Below are 15,665 nucleotides of genomic sequence, written 5' to 3' on the forward strand. Positions count from 1 at the left end.
CAAGATGCTGATTTTTACTTTTTGCTTCTCCCCACTTCTCCCCAAGTTTTTACAAGATTCTGTCACAGGTGGGCAAATGGACTCTCTTGTTGCTTCTCTTTTTAGACAATTGTCTGAGTCTAGCAGACAGCCAAGGAGAACCCTGAGGGCAAAAGTCAGTATTCTATATTAGTAAGTCTGGGGGGAATATCAATAATTATTCCAAATGTCTGTTTCTGTTAAGACAAATAGCATCCCTAGAGAAACTGGAACCAGTTGAAGGATGAAGCCAATCCATTTCTTTCTGAAGAATTGATGGAATAGGAAGTCAACCAGTTTTTGTGCAATTCCGGTCTCCTGGGATTTAGCAGCCCTTGAGATAGTGGAGTCCTTGATCTTGTCATTTATAAGTACTTCCCTCCTGTTGAAGATCTCAGCCTCATGTGGTAAGTAAGTATACCTTAGTTTTACCAGACCACTGAGCTGATTAACAGCTTATTCAGTCATGTTGACTGGAGGTTGGGATGTGGTTGCAGCCGGCAGACATGTCAAGGGTTTTGTCTAAGATAATAATAGAGCTACACATAAAGAATCTGGAGATGCCTACACTGTAGAAGATTCTTTAAGCATTGTAAGAGCTAGTACAGGGCAAGAATTGGCTTACCTAAGCAGTAAAGAGGCACATTCAGAGTTTTGTACCTGGTCAAGTCGCATTTTCACCCGGGCAGAAAGAAGGAATGTACTTCCTCAGTTATGCTGGGAACATTGTGGCCGATCTCTGAGCAGGGAGGATAAGTTCTGTCTTTGGGATGGACTCTATATCCCCAAGTCAGCAGGTCGATGGGAGTTGAGGATACTTCCTTTTAGATCTCTTTGCCACAAGATTCTGCTGCTATGCTGGGAATGGTTCCAAATTTTCTGTCCCATCTGGTAGACTGCCCTAGACCATTCCCACTAAGGAAGGATCTTAACATGCACCCTGGATGTATGAATTTTACCAGAACCTCCCCATGCTTCAGCTGACTTTTTGGAGACTCAGTTGTCTCATGCAAACAAGAGGTTTTCCCAAGGAGCGCAAAGATCCATCATTAATTCCAGAAGGCAGTTGACTAATGCACTGTATGAGAGACAGTGGTCATTCTTTAGAGCTTGGAGCTTTTCCAAGATTTCCTGCACCCATACCTCTATAATATCCTAATGAAGTTCTTTACCTATTTGCACGTCACTAAAGGTTTATCTGTTCATGCTATTAAGGGGTACTGGTTCATATTAGCACCTGTGTTAAGACATTTTGGTCTAGATCTCTCTGCTAACCTGGACATTAAGGAAGCCTTGTGTTCCTTAAGCCTAGATTCCTTAAACCCTTGAACTCAGCCTTCCTAAAGGACTTGATGCTTAAGACTTTTTTACATTCAGTGAACTCCAGGCCTTCTCCCGCAATGTGGGCTTTACATCACAAGGAACAGTCCTTTCCTTTTTGCCCCTCTTCCAGGCAAAGAATGAATTTTTATTAAATCTCAGCCTTTCCTCTATTATTTTGTGTCTCCAGTATGTCTTCCTTGATGCCAGATGGGTAAATCCTCTTTATGTCCAGTCACATCACAGTCACTAAGAGTAAAGGACTAGGGACCTCAGCCAGTGTTATAAACAGGATTGACAGATGGCAAAAATGCCGGGATCTCTCTGTTGGAGAACCTGGTCAAGGGAGCACACTACTCTAGACCCCTCTTTCTTCCTACTCCTGATGGTAAGCTTCACAAGGTGAGAGCAGTGTCAATTACCTTCATTTTCCAGTCTAGATTGTTGTCATGTAGCCCAGAGATGTAACTCCATATTTGCCGTGCAGTATTTGAGATGTTTAGAGATTAAGTACAAATCATGTAGAGCACTTTTGCCCCTCATTATGGCAGGGGAACTCATATCCTGAACAATTAGGGTGGCTATACTCAAGCCTTTCCTATTTACTTGGGAATTATTTGGGGGAGTATAGTGCCTATTTTGAAATAGGTGAGAGCCTTCCTCCATTTACTGTCTGCTCTGCTGGCCTAGGCACAAGACCTTTTGTCCCACTTTCATCAAAGTGAGAGTGATATCCCTGCAAGGAGCCTCCAGCATCTTTCAGAGGTCCTTGCAGTGTAATGAATTAGTCCTCTTCTGTTAACAGTTCCAGCAGATGGATTCTGAATTGATTAGTAAGAAGCGTCTTATTCCTGGTGGTATTTTGTTGTTTCATTGTGGGTTATAATTATTTGTCCTCACACCCTTGCCCCACCTTCTTTTCTTCAATATGCCAATCAGCTGTCATAATGGAGAGGTAAGATTCATTTCAGAAATGGAAATTTTTATAATAAAATTAATTTTTTGAGGTGAAACTTACCCTCTATGGTTTGCATTATCTGCATCTACTTGGCACAGGTTCAACAAGTTTTAAAACTGAAACGGTCATTAATGAACGCTCCCAATAGTTACCCCCACTCTTTGAAGGGTGGGCATAAGACAGTATATGTTTTGGTTGTCATTCTTCTCTAGTCAGCAAATATGGTTGGCTATTAAGACAAGTGCTCTGAATTTTGGGTTTGTTTTTCTTGGTTAATGAATTGGATCATCTGGATTGTGGTTTGTATGTGGCAATACAGTATGGATTATTCTTTTCAATTTCCCTCATTGAAATCTGTTAGATTTTGTAAGGTGGTTGTAAGACCAGATTTGGTTAATTGATGTACATACGCACAAAATATGTATTGATCGTCAAGAGGTGAATTGTGATTCAGACAACTGTTGTGATCAATGCAAGGTTTGGTCTTTGGAAGAGATAGAGAAGATGATAAATTGCCGATTTAGAGGAAAAGGATAGACTTAGGAGAGAGCAAACAGAACAGGTAGTCTTGAATCTAGGTTTTCTTTAGGATTAACAGCTGGTCAAGAAGATTATAGATAAGTCTTTAGTTTCTTTTCTAGTGGATTTATATCCTTCTACACCAAAAAAGGCAGCTCAGGGTAGTAGGTTAGATTTAATGCAATTAGATATTGACTTGATTAAATCTAGAATTGAATTTTGTGTAACAATTTGAGTCTTTTGCATTGAATGTTTGTAGTGCATTGCCAGGAACAGTGTCCCCTCGTTCCTTTGGCCACTCCATGGATGCAGCCTTGCCTGTCACCTCGGCACCCCTGCTGACAGGCCTGGTAGTCCCGGGGTTTCCAGAAGAGGACCAACTTCCCAGGATATATGTGCATTTCATCCTCTTTCTTTGATGTTTTTTTTATATTTAATTGGCTGACCTAAAGTTTGCCTGGTCAGGGGAAGGGGATTAAGTTATTAAGTATTTTGCCTGGATTGGAAGAGTTAACCTTTAAACGCCTTGACGTGTCATACGCCAATTAAAATTGTCTGTTGTGTCATGGACGCACTGCACGTCGACTACAAAAATTTCAACCTTCGTCAACTTTGACTCGACCGAAATGGTCGAAAACGCAATTGTAAGCTAAAAACTCTACATTCTAGTAATATTCAATCATGTACCTTCATTTTGCAACAAATTGGAAGTCTCTAGCACAATATTTCGATTTATGGTGAATTTTTGAAAAATAACTTTCCTTATGCCCACGCAGTAACTCGCCTAAAAATTTCAGAAATTCTTTCGTCATTTGTCGTAATTTTTGCACTGTTTTATATTAGCCGTTACATAAAGTTTTATATATGAAAATGTGCGCAATTTCATGTAAAATACAGCAAAATACAACCCATGGTTGTAGCTTTATCAGTTTGGAAATATTTTCATATAAAACCACGATAACTGCCAAAATTTCAACCTTCGGTCTACTTTGACTCGACCAAAAATGGACAAAAAACGCAATTGTAAGCTAAAACTCTTACATTCTAGTAATATTCAATCATTTACCTTCATTTTGCAACAAATTGGAAGTCTCTGCACAATATTTCGATTTATGGTGAATTTTTGAAAACTTTTTCCTTATGCCCGCGCCAGAAATTCTTTACACGCGTTGTCGTAATGTTTGCACCATTTTATATTAGTCGTTACATAAAGTTTTATATATGGAAATGTGCGCAATTTCATGTAGAATACAACAGAAAATAACTCATGTTTGTAGCTTTTATCAGTTTTGAAATATTTTCATATAAATCACGATAACTGCTAAAATTTCAACCTTCGGTCAACTTTAACTCGACCGAAAATGGTCAAAAAACGTAATTATAAGCTAAAACTCTTACATTCTAGTAATATTCAATCATGTACTTCATTTTGCAACAAACTGGAAGCCTCTAGCATAATATTTCGATTTATGGTGAATTTCTGAAAAAAACTTTTTCCTTACGTCTGCACGCGGTAAATCCGGCCGAACATCTGGAAATTCTTTCGCCACGTTGTCGTAATGTTTGCATCGTTTTACATTAGTCGTTACATAAACTTTTATATATGAAAATGTGCAAAATTTCATGTAGAATACAACAGCAAATAGCTCATGGTTGTAGCTTTTATCAGTTTTGAAATATTTTCACATAAATCGATAACTGCCAAAATTTCAACCTTCGGTCAACTTTAACTCGACTGAAATGGTAAAAACGCAATTGTAAGCTAAAAATCTTTACATTCTACTAATATTCAGTCATTTAACTTCATTTTGCAATAAATTGGAAGTCTCTAGTACAATATTTTGATTTATGGGAATTTTTAAAAAAACATTTTCCTTACGCCCACGCTGGTAACTCGCCTAACATCTGAGAAATTTTTCGTCACGTTGTCGTAATATTTTACAGTTTTATATTAGTCGTTACATAAAGTTTTTATATATGAAAATGTGTGCAATTTCATGTACAATACAACAGAAAATAACTGATGGTTGTAGCTTTATCAGTTTTGAAATATATTCATATAAATCATAATAAATAGAAAAAATTGACTTTTGGTCAACTTTAACTTGACCGAAATGGTCGAAAACTGTAATTGTAGTTAAAACACTTTACAGTCTAGTAATATTCAATCAATTAGCTTCATTTTTCAACAAACGGAAAGTCTCTAGCACAATATTTCGATTTATGGTGAATTTAAAAAAACATTTTTTATGTCCGCTGCATTTAATTCATACATCATTTTGTGATAATATTTCTCTGTGTTGCTTTGATCGTTTTACAATTTGTTATATACCAAAATCATCGTAATTTAGTGTATGAAATACAAAGAAAAAATAACCCGTTAGCTCTAACCTGTTTACAGCGCGATTTGTATAAAATTATATATAAAAATTTTTTGCGCTATCATATATTTCAATATTTATATATGACATGATATTTTTTTTCATTTCTGATGGTTGCATACTAAACTTCAGGGCAATGACAAAAAAGGAGCTAAAAATGAACTCTTAATCTTAAAAACTAAGCGTGCCTGTGATTTTTTGAAAAACTTTTTTCCGCTTCAGCGCTAGCTCCCAAACGCCGCCGGCATACGGGAGACGTTTTTGTAAATGGAGGCTCAGCATTTAAGGGTTAATTGAAGAAAGCACCATGGGCCCCATTGCTTCAGCACGTGCCAAGGAGTTCACAGATATCTGGCACATTCTTGTAACTACTTGAAGATAAAGTTGACCTCACACCTGTACTTGAAGAACAGAAAATAGAGCTCTGATTATGTGGACTTGCATCTAAACTTGCATTCTATCTCATATAGAAACTTATTTATGATTACTGAAATGTACTAATGCATTTACTGTACATTTCTTTACTGCATAAAAAGAGACTACAGTATACTGTACTGCATTTTATTTTTGTATAGGCTTTATAGAGCTTATTGATGATTATCTATAATGTTTGGATATCTGGAATGACCAAGTATGAGTTATGAATTATCATGAATAATAGAGTTTTTTGTGTGCTTACTATTGGATGACACTTGGTATCCTGTTCCTGAGTGCTGTGTTTGGTAATGGATATAATTTTCAGACTTTACTATGAAAGGGGTTAAAATTTTTCTGTAGAGGTTTTTTATGCAGTGGCATGTGAGACAGGCATATGAATGAGCTTGTCTATCAAAAGATTAATAATAAAAACAAGAATGAGTAGGAAGTGGTAGATGTGCTTCTTGAAAAATATGACATTTTTATAATAAAATAAGATTTTATTTCATACTTACCTGTTGTTTACATATAGCTGTAATTCTTGGTCTCGACAGAAAATTCAAAACTGGCGGTTCCGCTAATATATGGTCAGGTGATACGACTACCCCGCCCTCTACCGGTACCTGGATCCATTTCATCAACAATTAATCATATTTTTATGTCTCCTGTCCCTTATGGGAGGCGTGGGAATGTTTATATGTAAACAACAGGTAAGTATGAAATAAAATCTTATTTTATTATAAAAATGTCATTTTATACATGAACTTACCTGTTGTTTACATATAGCTGATTGCCACATTGGAGGCGGTGGGCATGGACAGTGGATCTTACCTGCTAAGAAGCTGCTTTCTGTTACTGCCTCTAACCTGCTATCCTTAGTGCAACTGCTGGGCCTAGTAGCTCTGCGGCAGGGTTGCCATATGGAGAAAGGTCTGTTGGCCCAGCTGCTTCTGACACAATCAACCAAAGCATATAATGCCCCTGCTCAGGGCGCAGTACTCAAAGCATCCACCATCATACACTATCATTTTTTTAAAACACATATCACCCAAATCATAAAAAAACCACACCAAACTATTAAAATTAGACCTACTAGGCCATCTAACCCCTAAAGCTCTAGTAGTCGACCAAAAGAAACCTCTGCACCCAAGGAAACTAAGGAGAGGGTCTAGAGCCTCTGGTTTCCTTGCCCATCACCGTGTCAGACGCAATAAAGGGGCCCCCAACGTACTGCAGTCTTCATATGTGGTTTGATCTGTCTCAGATAATGCGAGGCAAAAACAGACGAACATCTCCAATAAGTTGAACTTAGAATGTCCTTTAAAAGCCATGTTCTTCTTGAAGGCAAAGAAGTTGCAATAGCCCTAATTTCATGAGGCCTCACTTTAACTAACTGGGAAATCACATCCCTTAATTCCTTATGTGCCTCCTGTATCAGTTCTTTTTCAAAAGGAAAGCAATCCCATTTTTAGATAAGAGGGTTCTTGGGGTTTTAGTTGAGCACCATAAAAATCATGAGTTCCTCTTACACTTGGTCCTGTCCAGATAGAATTTCAATGCTCTGACCGGACAGAGAAGTCTCTCCGCTTCCCTTCCCCAAGGAGGATAGGCTAGCAATGGGAAATTCCTCTGGCCATGGATTACTAGGGTTTTCGTTCTTAGCTAGGAAACCCAAGGTGAAGGAAACTACAGCCTTATCCGCACAAAAACCAACTCTTTTGTCCAAAGCATGAACCTCACTTACTCTCTTTGCCGAGGCCAGTGCCAAGAGAAAGAGAGTTTTCTTAGTTAGATTCCTAACGGAGCAGGAACTCAAAGGCTCAAAAGATTTGGAAGTAGCCACTTTAGTACCACATCCAAATTCCAATGCTGCACATAAGAGATTTGCCTTTAGTGGTAGCAAAGGATTTAAGGAGTTCTGCTATATCCTTGTCCGAGGAAAGGTCATTACCTCTATTCCTGAAAACTGCCGCCAGCATACCCTATACTCCCTTAATCGTGCTGACAGCCAATATCTTCTCCTTGTGCAGAAACAAAAGAAAATACGCCACCTGGCTTAGAGTCGAGAGTGGAAGACACTCCAGACTCGGAGCACCACTCCTGAAGCGCCCCACTTCGCTTGATAGACCTTGTAGACGAGGGCCTGGTTGATCTAGCCATTGCCTGCGCCACTCTTCTAGAGAAGCCTCCTCCTGTAGAGTCGCTCGAGAGTCTGAACCCTGTCAGATTTAGATCTGACGGGTTCCTGTGGAACTTTCTGCTGTGCAACTGGCACAGAAGGTCTGGTCTGAATGGCAACCTCCTTGGCCAATCCACTACTTTCTCCAGTAGCTCTGAAACCAATGATCTTCCTGGCCACCATGGAGCCCTTAGGATCATTGACACATCTTTGTGTGCTCGAAACTTTTCAAGACTTCTCCCAGCATCCTGAAGAGAGGGAATGTATAAAGGAAGAGACCCAACCAGTCCAGGAGCATGGCATCCACCGCTAATGCTTCTGGTCTGGAACAGGAGAGCAAAAGAGAGGTAGTCTGCGGTTTTCCTCGATTGCAAACAGGTCTAGCATGGGAGTTCCCCAAATCTTCCACAGGCCTTGGCAAACTTTCTGGTGGAGGGTCCATTCCGGTCGAATGACCTGGAGGACCTGCTGAGGATATCCGCCTTACATTGAGAGCTCCCGGGATGAAGCGAGTTACTAGCTCTATGTTCTTGGTTGCCGCCACACAAAAGCAGGTCTTTGCGATCTCGAACAGAGAGAAGGAGTGAGTGCCCCTTGTTTTTCTTCACGTACGCCAGAGCTGTGGAGTTGTCCGAGTGAACTACTATCTTTTGTTTTCCACCAGAAGCACGAAATGTTCCAAGGCTAGATGTATTGCCTTCAACTCTTTCAGATTTATGTGCCAGTCCCGTTGGGATGAAGACCAACTGCCTGACACTTGAAGATTCCCCAATGTTGCCCCCACCCTCGTCTGAAGGCCGGAGAACAACATCAGGTCTGGGTTCCTCTGTCTCAATGACAATCTCGTTCTAGTTTGCTCTTGTCGTTCCACCACGACAGGTCTTGCTTTTACTCGAGTGGATAGAGGAAAAACAAACTAATCAGCGTCTTTCTTCCTGTTCCAGGTCTGCTGTAGGAAGAACTGAAGAGGTCTCATGTGTAGCCTCCCAGACTGACGAACATCTCTAGTGAAGAGAGGGTGCCTAAAGGCTCATCCATTCCTTGGCAGAACAAGTCTTGGCTGCCATCAGGTATCTCACTTTCAGCAGGCATTTCTCGATCCTTTGTGAAGTCGGAAAACCTGAAAAGAACTGAGTTCATCCGAACCCAAATAAGTCAAGTCTTGAGATGGAGAGAGTTGCACTTTGGAAGATTTACTATGAGTCGTAATTCATGGGGTAAGAGAAAAGGGTCCTTGTAGGTCCTTCATGCATTGGCCTTTTGACGGAGACCGGATCAGCCAGTCGTCGAGGTAAAGGGATATGTGAATTCCTCTAAGTGAAGCCATTTCATAATTGGAGCCATCATTCAGTGAAAACTTGTGGGGCTGTTGATAGGCGAAGCAAAGAGCCCTGAATTGAAAAGTCCTGCCTCTGAACACAAACCGAGGAATTTCTTGATCTCGGATGGATAGGGATATGAAAGTATCGTCCTGAGATCGAGGACACCATCCAGTCTCCTTCCTGCAGGGAATTGATGACCACTGCTTGGTTTCCATCTTGAATGGTGTTTGAAGCACAAATTTGTTCAGGGCGCTTTACGCCGAGGGGACTGGTCTCCATCCTCCTGACGATTTTGGAACCAGAAACAGACGGTTGTAGAACCCCAGAGATGAAGGTTCGAGGACTGCTTCTATGGCTCCCTTCTGAAGGAGGGAAGTAACTTCCTCCTCCAACACCACAAGTTTCTCTGAGTCCCTGGATGATACGCTGAAGTCTACTGGCGAAGACTTTAAAGGAGGACTTTCTGAGAAGGGAATGGTGTAGCCTCTCTCAGAACGTTGATCACCCAGGGTTCTACTCCTTGGCCTCCTAAACTTGCAGAACGTCTTTTAGTCTGGCCCGACCGTCGCATGAAGGACCTTGAACTCATCGGTTGGTACCCCTAGATTTCTAGGGGATGAGAAGAGAATTTTCCTCTTCCTCAAGCACGGAAAAGGGCCGGAAGGAGTACCCCGAGAAGGCCTAGAGGATACAGGGAAAGAAGGCTTTGTACTACTGGAGAAGTCGAAAACCTGGGTCTTTCAAGAGTGAGCCAGTAGGTCTTGAGTAGACTTCCAGCAGAGAGCCTCTGAATTTCCCTAACTAACGTGGCGGGAAAAGAGATTCTTAAACAAAGGAGCAAAAGTAGAGCAGATTTCTGGTTCCTGGAGACTCCTCTCGCATAAACGAAATCCAATGTGCTCTTCTTCAAAATGCCTGCAGCAGTCACTGAGGCAATTTCTGACGTTCTGTCCGCGGATGGCCTTGTCCAGGTGGGCCAAAAATAGCATCAAGATCCGTAGCAGTCTGGGGGGGAAGATCACAGACTTTCACCTTCCTGCCAAGGTCTTATAGACCAATCAATAAAAGAAAAGATCTCCAAGATCCTATAGGAACTCTTCACCAGATGGTCAATTTCAAGACGAAGCCGACTTTGGACGTAGAAAAAGCTGAGCGACGGGCAGAATCCACAAGGCTGGAGAAATCCCCTGAGAGGAGGCAGCGCCTCCCAAGGAAAAGATTCCCCAGTCCCATACCACTAACGAGACTTAAAAGACAGTTGTGAGGGGGGGAAACAGAAAGAAGTTTTACCCTGAGATCTTTCATGCTCAACCATCCTTCTGCCTTCGGAGAGCTCTTTCTTTACTAAACAGACAGGACCAGCTTCCAGAAATCTAGAGGATGGAGGTTTAAAATCCTTGCAAACTGCGTAGTTGGAGACGAAGGGGTAGCTGGAGCAAAGTCTTCTTGAAAATGTTCTTCAAAAAGTTGTAAGAGATGCAAAGTTGGACGTAGGGAGCAAGACGGAAGATCATCTACTCAAACATCGGAAACTGGGGAGAGAATTCGAAGCAGCTGGAGCACCATGATAGAAACGTCTCCGGGAGCCAAACTTACGTTATCCCTCTTGAGTGTCGCCGAACGTCACCGGAGGCGCCAGGTGCCCGACCAGCGTCAGCTTTATCCAACGTGAGCTTGAGAGGAGTCAGAGCCTTAGAAGATCTCGAGAGCCAAAGAGGCGCCAAAACCACGAGCGCCAGAAGCGCAAACATTGTGTGCCTTGGAAACGTGCTGTGAGAGGCGCCAAAGCGCTAAAGGTGCGGGCGGGAGTGCGGCGCAGGTGCGAGCGAAGTGGCGCCAGGCGCGCACGAGCGAAGTGGTGCCAGGCGCGCGAGCGGAAGCGCGCCAGGTGCGGAGCTGAAGCAGAGACCGGAACCTCAGGTGCGAAGGATCCTGAAGTGCTGGTGCTTTAAAACCTTCAAAGTCTCAAAATCTTGTCCAATTTGTCCTCTTGCGAGAAGGTTGGCAGGAACCGGAGGCATAAAAGCCGACTTGGGATCCAACAGGAAGGAAGCCGCTACTTGCATGCAACAGGAGGATCAGGCGCCGCACGATCCGAGGAACGCACATCCGGACTGCTGAAGAAGAAGAAGAGATCTCTGGGCTATCCTAAAAGCTACATGACGGAAGAGGAGAACGCGCCGAAAGTTTCTTGATAGGAACTTGACCGGAGAGGAAGCTTCGCGCCTCTTCAGCGCCTAATAGACTCTGACTGCTTCCAACTCCCTCCCGATGAAACAGAAGCACTAGAAGACACTTCCGCATTGCTTTACTATGGCAGCTGCAACAGCCTGGGACGCAACAGGACTGTTAGAGGAGCACCTTCTTTCGTGAGCAGACCCCACTCTGCCTCCCTTCGGCTTTCGCATGTCTTCCCTGAGCCCTGGGAGCCGGACAGAGGCCCAGACCTAGGAGCGAGGGGGACGTAACAGTCACCTCCACAACACTATCACTCCCAACACTTCGATGTTTAGACATCGACTCACATCCTGGCCAATCTTCTCTATCGCAGAGAAAAGAGCCGAAATCTTTATCAAATTTTGCCCGGTCTGACACGTGTAGTGGGTTGGAAACAACAGGTTCCGGGGCAGGAATAGGAACAGGAGGGGTAACAGGAACAGAACAAGAGGCAATACTACTCCTACTCTGGGAGGAACTTCTGGCAAGCCTTCGGCGCTTATCTTTACTTAACTTTGCCTGATATTTAGCCAACTTTACAGTCAAACACAGACAAAGACAAACACTCATCACATCTATCCAAATTTGTGCACAGTTTCCCTCTACAGTTAGTGCAAGAAGAGTGAGGGTCTATGTTAGACCGAGACATCTGAGTTTTAACCCCACAATATCTAATTTGAGATCCTGAATCAGACATATCTAGAAAAATCCCAACCAAAGCCAAAAACAAGCCAGAACTGTCAACAAAAGTGGGTACTTCACCAAAGAAAAGTCAAAAGCACCGATGAATTTCTGAAGAGGAGCAGACGACTAGTCGCCCGGCCCGACAGAGAAAAATATGATTAGTTGTTGATGGAAATGGATCCAGGTACCCCGGTAGAGGGCGGTAGTCGTATCACCTGACCATATATTAGCGGAACCGCCAGTTTTTAATTTTCTGTCGAGACCGAGAATTACAGCTATATGTAAACAACAGGTAAGTTCATGAATAAAAAGTGACGATTATAGATATACTGTACTTTATTTGGGAAGCAGAATGAAGGAAAGGGACTCCACAGCTTTGTGGTAGAGGAAGAGGAGCTATTACTGAATGGAGGTTTACATTCCAAGAAATGCCAGATGTTAAAAACTTTTATTACATCATGTCTTGAATTTACTTTTATGTTTTCTCAAGTTTACTCATACATATGATTCAAAGATCTTAGTTTTATAATGTATTTTTGTCTCTAGTTTTTAGCTTTACATATTCATACCAGGTATCTAAATGTTAATAAGTCATTCTCTAAAAGAATGTGAAATGTAATGGTCTGTATACTGTTACAACAATTGTAATTTCCACAGCAAAGGAAAAGGACTCTATGAACGTTACTGTGCTCCACTTCTTCATTTGGCTGGTATCAAAGTTGCCACAGTAAGGACAGAGCATGAGGGCCAAGCTAAAGACTTGATGGCAATTATGGAAAACACCAGTGCTGTTGTTGTAGCTGGAGGAGATGGTACACTTTCAGAAGTAAGTGAAATATGAGATCAAATATTTTGCAATGTGATTCCAAATATTTTTCGTTTAGTATTTTCTCAGATATAGTGATGGTCAATTGAAGTGCACCAGTATTGATTATGGGAGTGTTTACAGTTTGAATCAGTCTTCTGCTTGTATACAAAGAATGAAGTTCTTTAGCACAGGATGTGAATCATTGATATTTCATCCTGTTTCTTTTTGAGATGAGAGAGAACAAGCAGTTGTCAGCGTACAGTATGTGTATCATGCCTTTATGTCTGTAGTCTGAGTGGCAATAGTTATTTTATTATTACAGTATTTCCAGCACCATGGATTTTTTATTCATTCAGTTATCTCTTAGCACTTTTTACATACTTTATTTTTACATTTGGTTCTTATTTTATTGAGAACTTTATTTCAAAACCTTCCATACATTAATGTATCATTTCAGCAGATGGGGTGTTTTTTTATATAGTGTACTGAACTTTTATACATTTTTAGTATTCGAAACCTTCCATCACCGGTACCAAGCATGTCTTAATGTATGAGGAGGCTGGGCGGAGTAGTCCGACAGTTGAGGCGTGTGAGGTGGTTATGTTTTTAGAAAGATGTTGGAGTGGCTTTGTTTACAGATTTTGTCGTTGATTATAATCCCGGGATAGTTGCCTCCTGACTGTATACAGAAACTTGAAGTCTGTTTTGTCCTCTAACCAAATAAGCCGAGGCTCTATAGTGTACTGTCAACTTATTTTGCTAGACTCCAACTTCTTGCTGACTCTCCTTGATCTAGTAGTTCTGCCTTTTTTAACTGGTTTTTGTGCAGTCTCTGAGTACTTGCCTTGTCATATTTTTCAAGTAAGAGAGACTAATGGTGTTATTAATGTAGTTAAGCAATTAAACTTTCATACTTGTAAATTTTGATCTCATTGTGCTCTTTTTGATTATTTGAAACTAATGAAAAACTTGGCAAAATATATGATGTGAAGCTGAAGAGCAATTAATTCTGTGAAAGTAACCTTAAATGCATTGTATATGGCATAGCAGCAAAATTCTTATACTTGAATACAATACAGCTGCAGTATTAGGTAAGGAAAAAAAGACCATTCCCTTCGAAATGGTGAAGAATTGAAACCCACTCATTTGTTTAACAAATTGATTTTCTATTATAAATTAATATAAAAGCTTTGTAATGTAAATCTTTTCAAAAATAGAAAAGAACTTAACATTTAGGAAGGCTGATATGATCAGAGCATCCCCACAAAGCTGGGATGTCAGTTTGGTGCCAACAAGCTTTATAAGATTTGTTTTTATTATTTTTTTTATTGATTTTCTTCAATGACCTAACTTGTTAATGGTTCCAGTGGCATTTTCTTTTTTATGAAATATGATTTTCATAAGAAGTGGTCTTACTGTCAGTTTCATATTGTGATAAAAACTTAAGTGTTTGATTAGTAGGGCAGTATGCTGGAAATTTGTGTAATAAATTCAAGCTATAATGTGGTCAGTGAGAAATTTAGTCTTGTAGAGGATGAGTTCATATAAATATGTATATTATTCTGTCTTTGAAACAAAGTAGCATTGAAGCCATAGGGTCCAAATCCTTAGCATGTTTTTAAACTGGCAACTTAGGTATCTTGTTTTTCTTGTTTTACTGCAAAAAACTTGCTCTGTCTCCTATCAAAAGTGCTATTATATGAATTATTAATGTCAAATATGTATGGCAACTGCAAGAACATTTGTATGTGTTTTGAGGTTTCATTATCAGAATTATTCATTATGCATGATTCATTACTGCCATATAGTCATTTATGCCCCATTCAAGTGATAACTTTTTTATGCAAAAGAACATTTTTAAGAGAAATTCGTTCAAAAGTTTTATGAAGGATTATCACTTACTTGCCTGATAATGGTCAGCCAGTTAAATTAGCTAATACTTCTTTACAAATAGTAAAAATGATTTGTGAAAAGCAGTAAGATGTGTGAAAAGGTCTGAAATTTTCCAAATCATGAGAAACTTTGACGAAACAGATTTTGCCTTGGTTAGTTTTCAAATTTTTATGAGTCACCATCTGTTCCACCACAGGTATTAACTGGCTTATTACGACGTTCTGATCAAAAGGAGGCTGTGCGTCGTCTTCCACTTGGTATTTTACCCTTAGGCAAAAGTAACTCAACCACTTCTGCAATTCTAGGAATCAAGGGTAGTCCTAAGCCAAGACATCTTGCTGAGGCAACAATGTCTATTATCCATGAAATCAAGAGGCCTATGGATGTAATGGAAGTGACTCCATTACAGGTAAGTACCACTTTCATACACATTTTTAATTGATGTCTTACCAATACCTGAAATGGAAAGAAATGATACTAGTACTGTACTTTACTTGTATTTTTTTTACATTCTATTGTTTTGGTATTTTTTTTACATTCTATTGTTTTGGCCAATGATTCCTCTTGGGGGTTAACAATTACAGTGTACCTTGAATGAAAGAAGGGAGATAGTGCTAAAGTGTAATGTCATTTTGACCTTCAGCTGCATTGCTTTGAGTGCTAAAGGTACATGTACAGTATTGCCCTTTTGACCTGCAGCTGCATTGCTTTCAACCTTGACTTTTCATTCATTCCCTTTGGTCCCATCCCATGTAGGTGCCTAACATCTTTCATTTTACTCTTCCTCATTGTTCTCCTCTTACAGAAGAATGAATCCTTCAGGCCATCCTTGTGAGAGTCAGTTATTTAGTAAGACTGCCATGTAATGAGGATGATAAGTAATGAACACTATTCTCGTTGAGTTTCTCTAAGGCCAAAATTATTGTTGCACATGTTCAGTATAATTTAT

The 15,665-nt window shown here is 40.5% G+C and overlaps 1 protein-coding gene across 4 annotated transcripts in view; it reads left to right on the forward strand.

Moving 5' to 3' along the window:
* The window catches only part of LOC136833138 (acylglycerol kinase, mitochondrial-like), a 179,011-nt gene that overhangs the window by 125,720 nt on the left and 37,626 nt on the right, over positions 1-15,665 (forward strand). For all 4 annotated transcript variants that reach the window (XM_067094819.1, XM_067094816.1, XM_067094815.1 and 1 more), the window contains 2 exons: positions 12,673-12,841; positions 14,913-15,125. In XM_067094819.1, coding sequence (XP_066950920.1) covers positions 12,673-12,841; positions 14,913-15,125 — 382 coding nt within the window. The remainder of the gene's footprint in view (positions 1-12,672; positions 12,842-14,912; positions 15,126-15,665) is intronic.

The sequence above is a fragment of the Macrobrachium rosenbergii genome, chromosome 51, assembly GCF_040412425.1.
Source record: "Macrobrachium rosenbergii isolate ZJJX-2024 chromosome 51, ASM4041242v1, whole genome shotgun sequence".
Lineage (NCBI taxonomy): Eukaryota > Metazoa > Arthropoda > Malacostraca > Decapoda > Palaemonidae > Macrobrachium > Macrobrachium rosenbergii.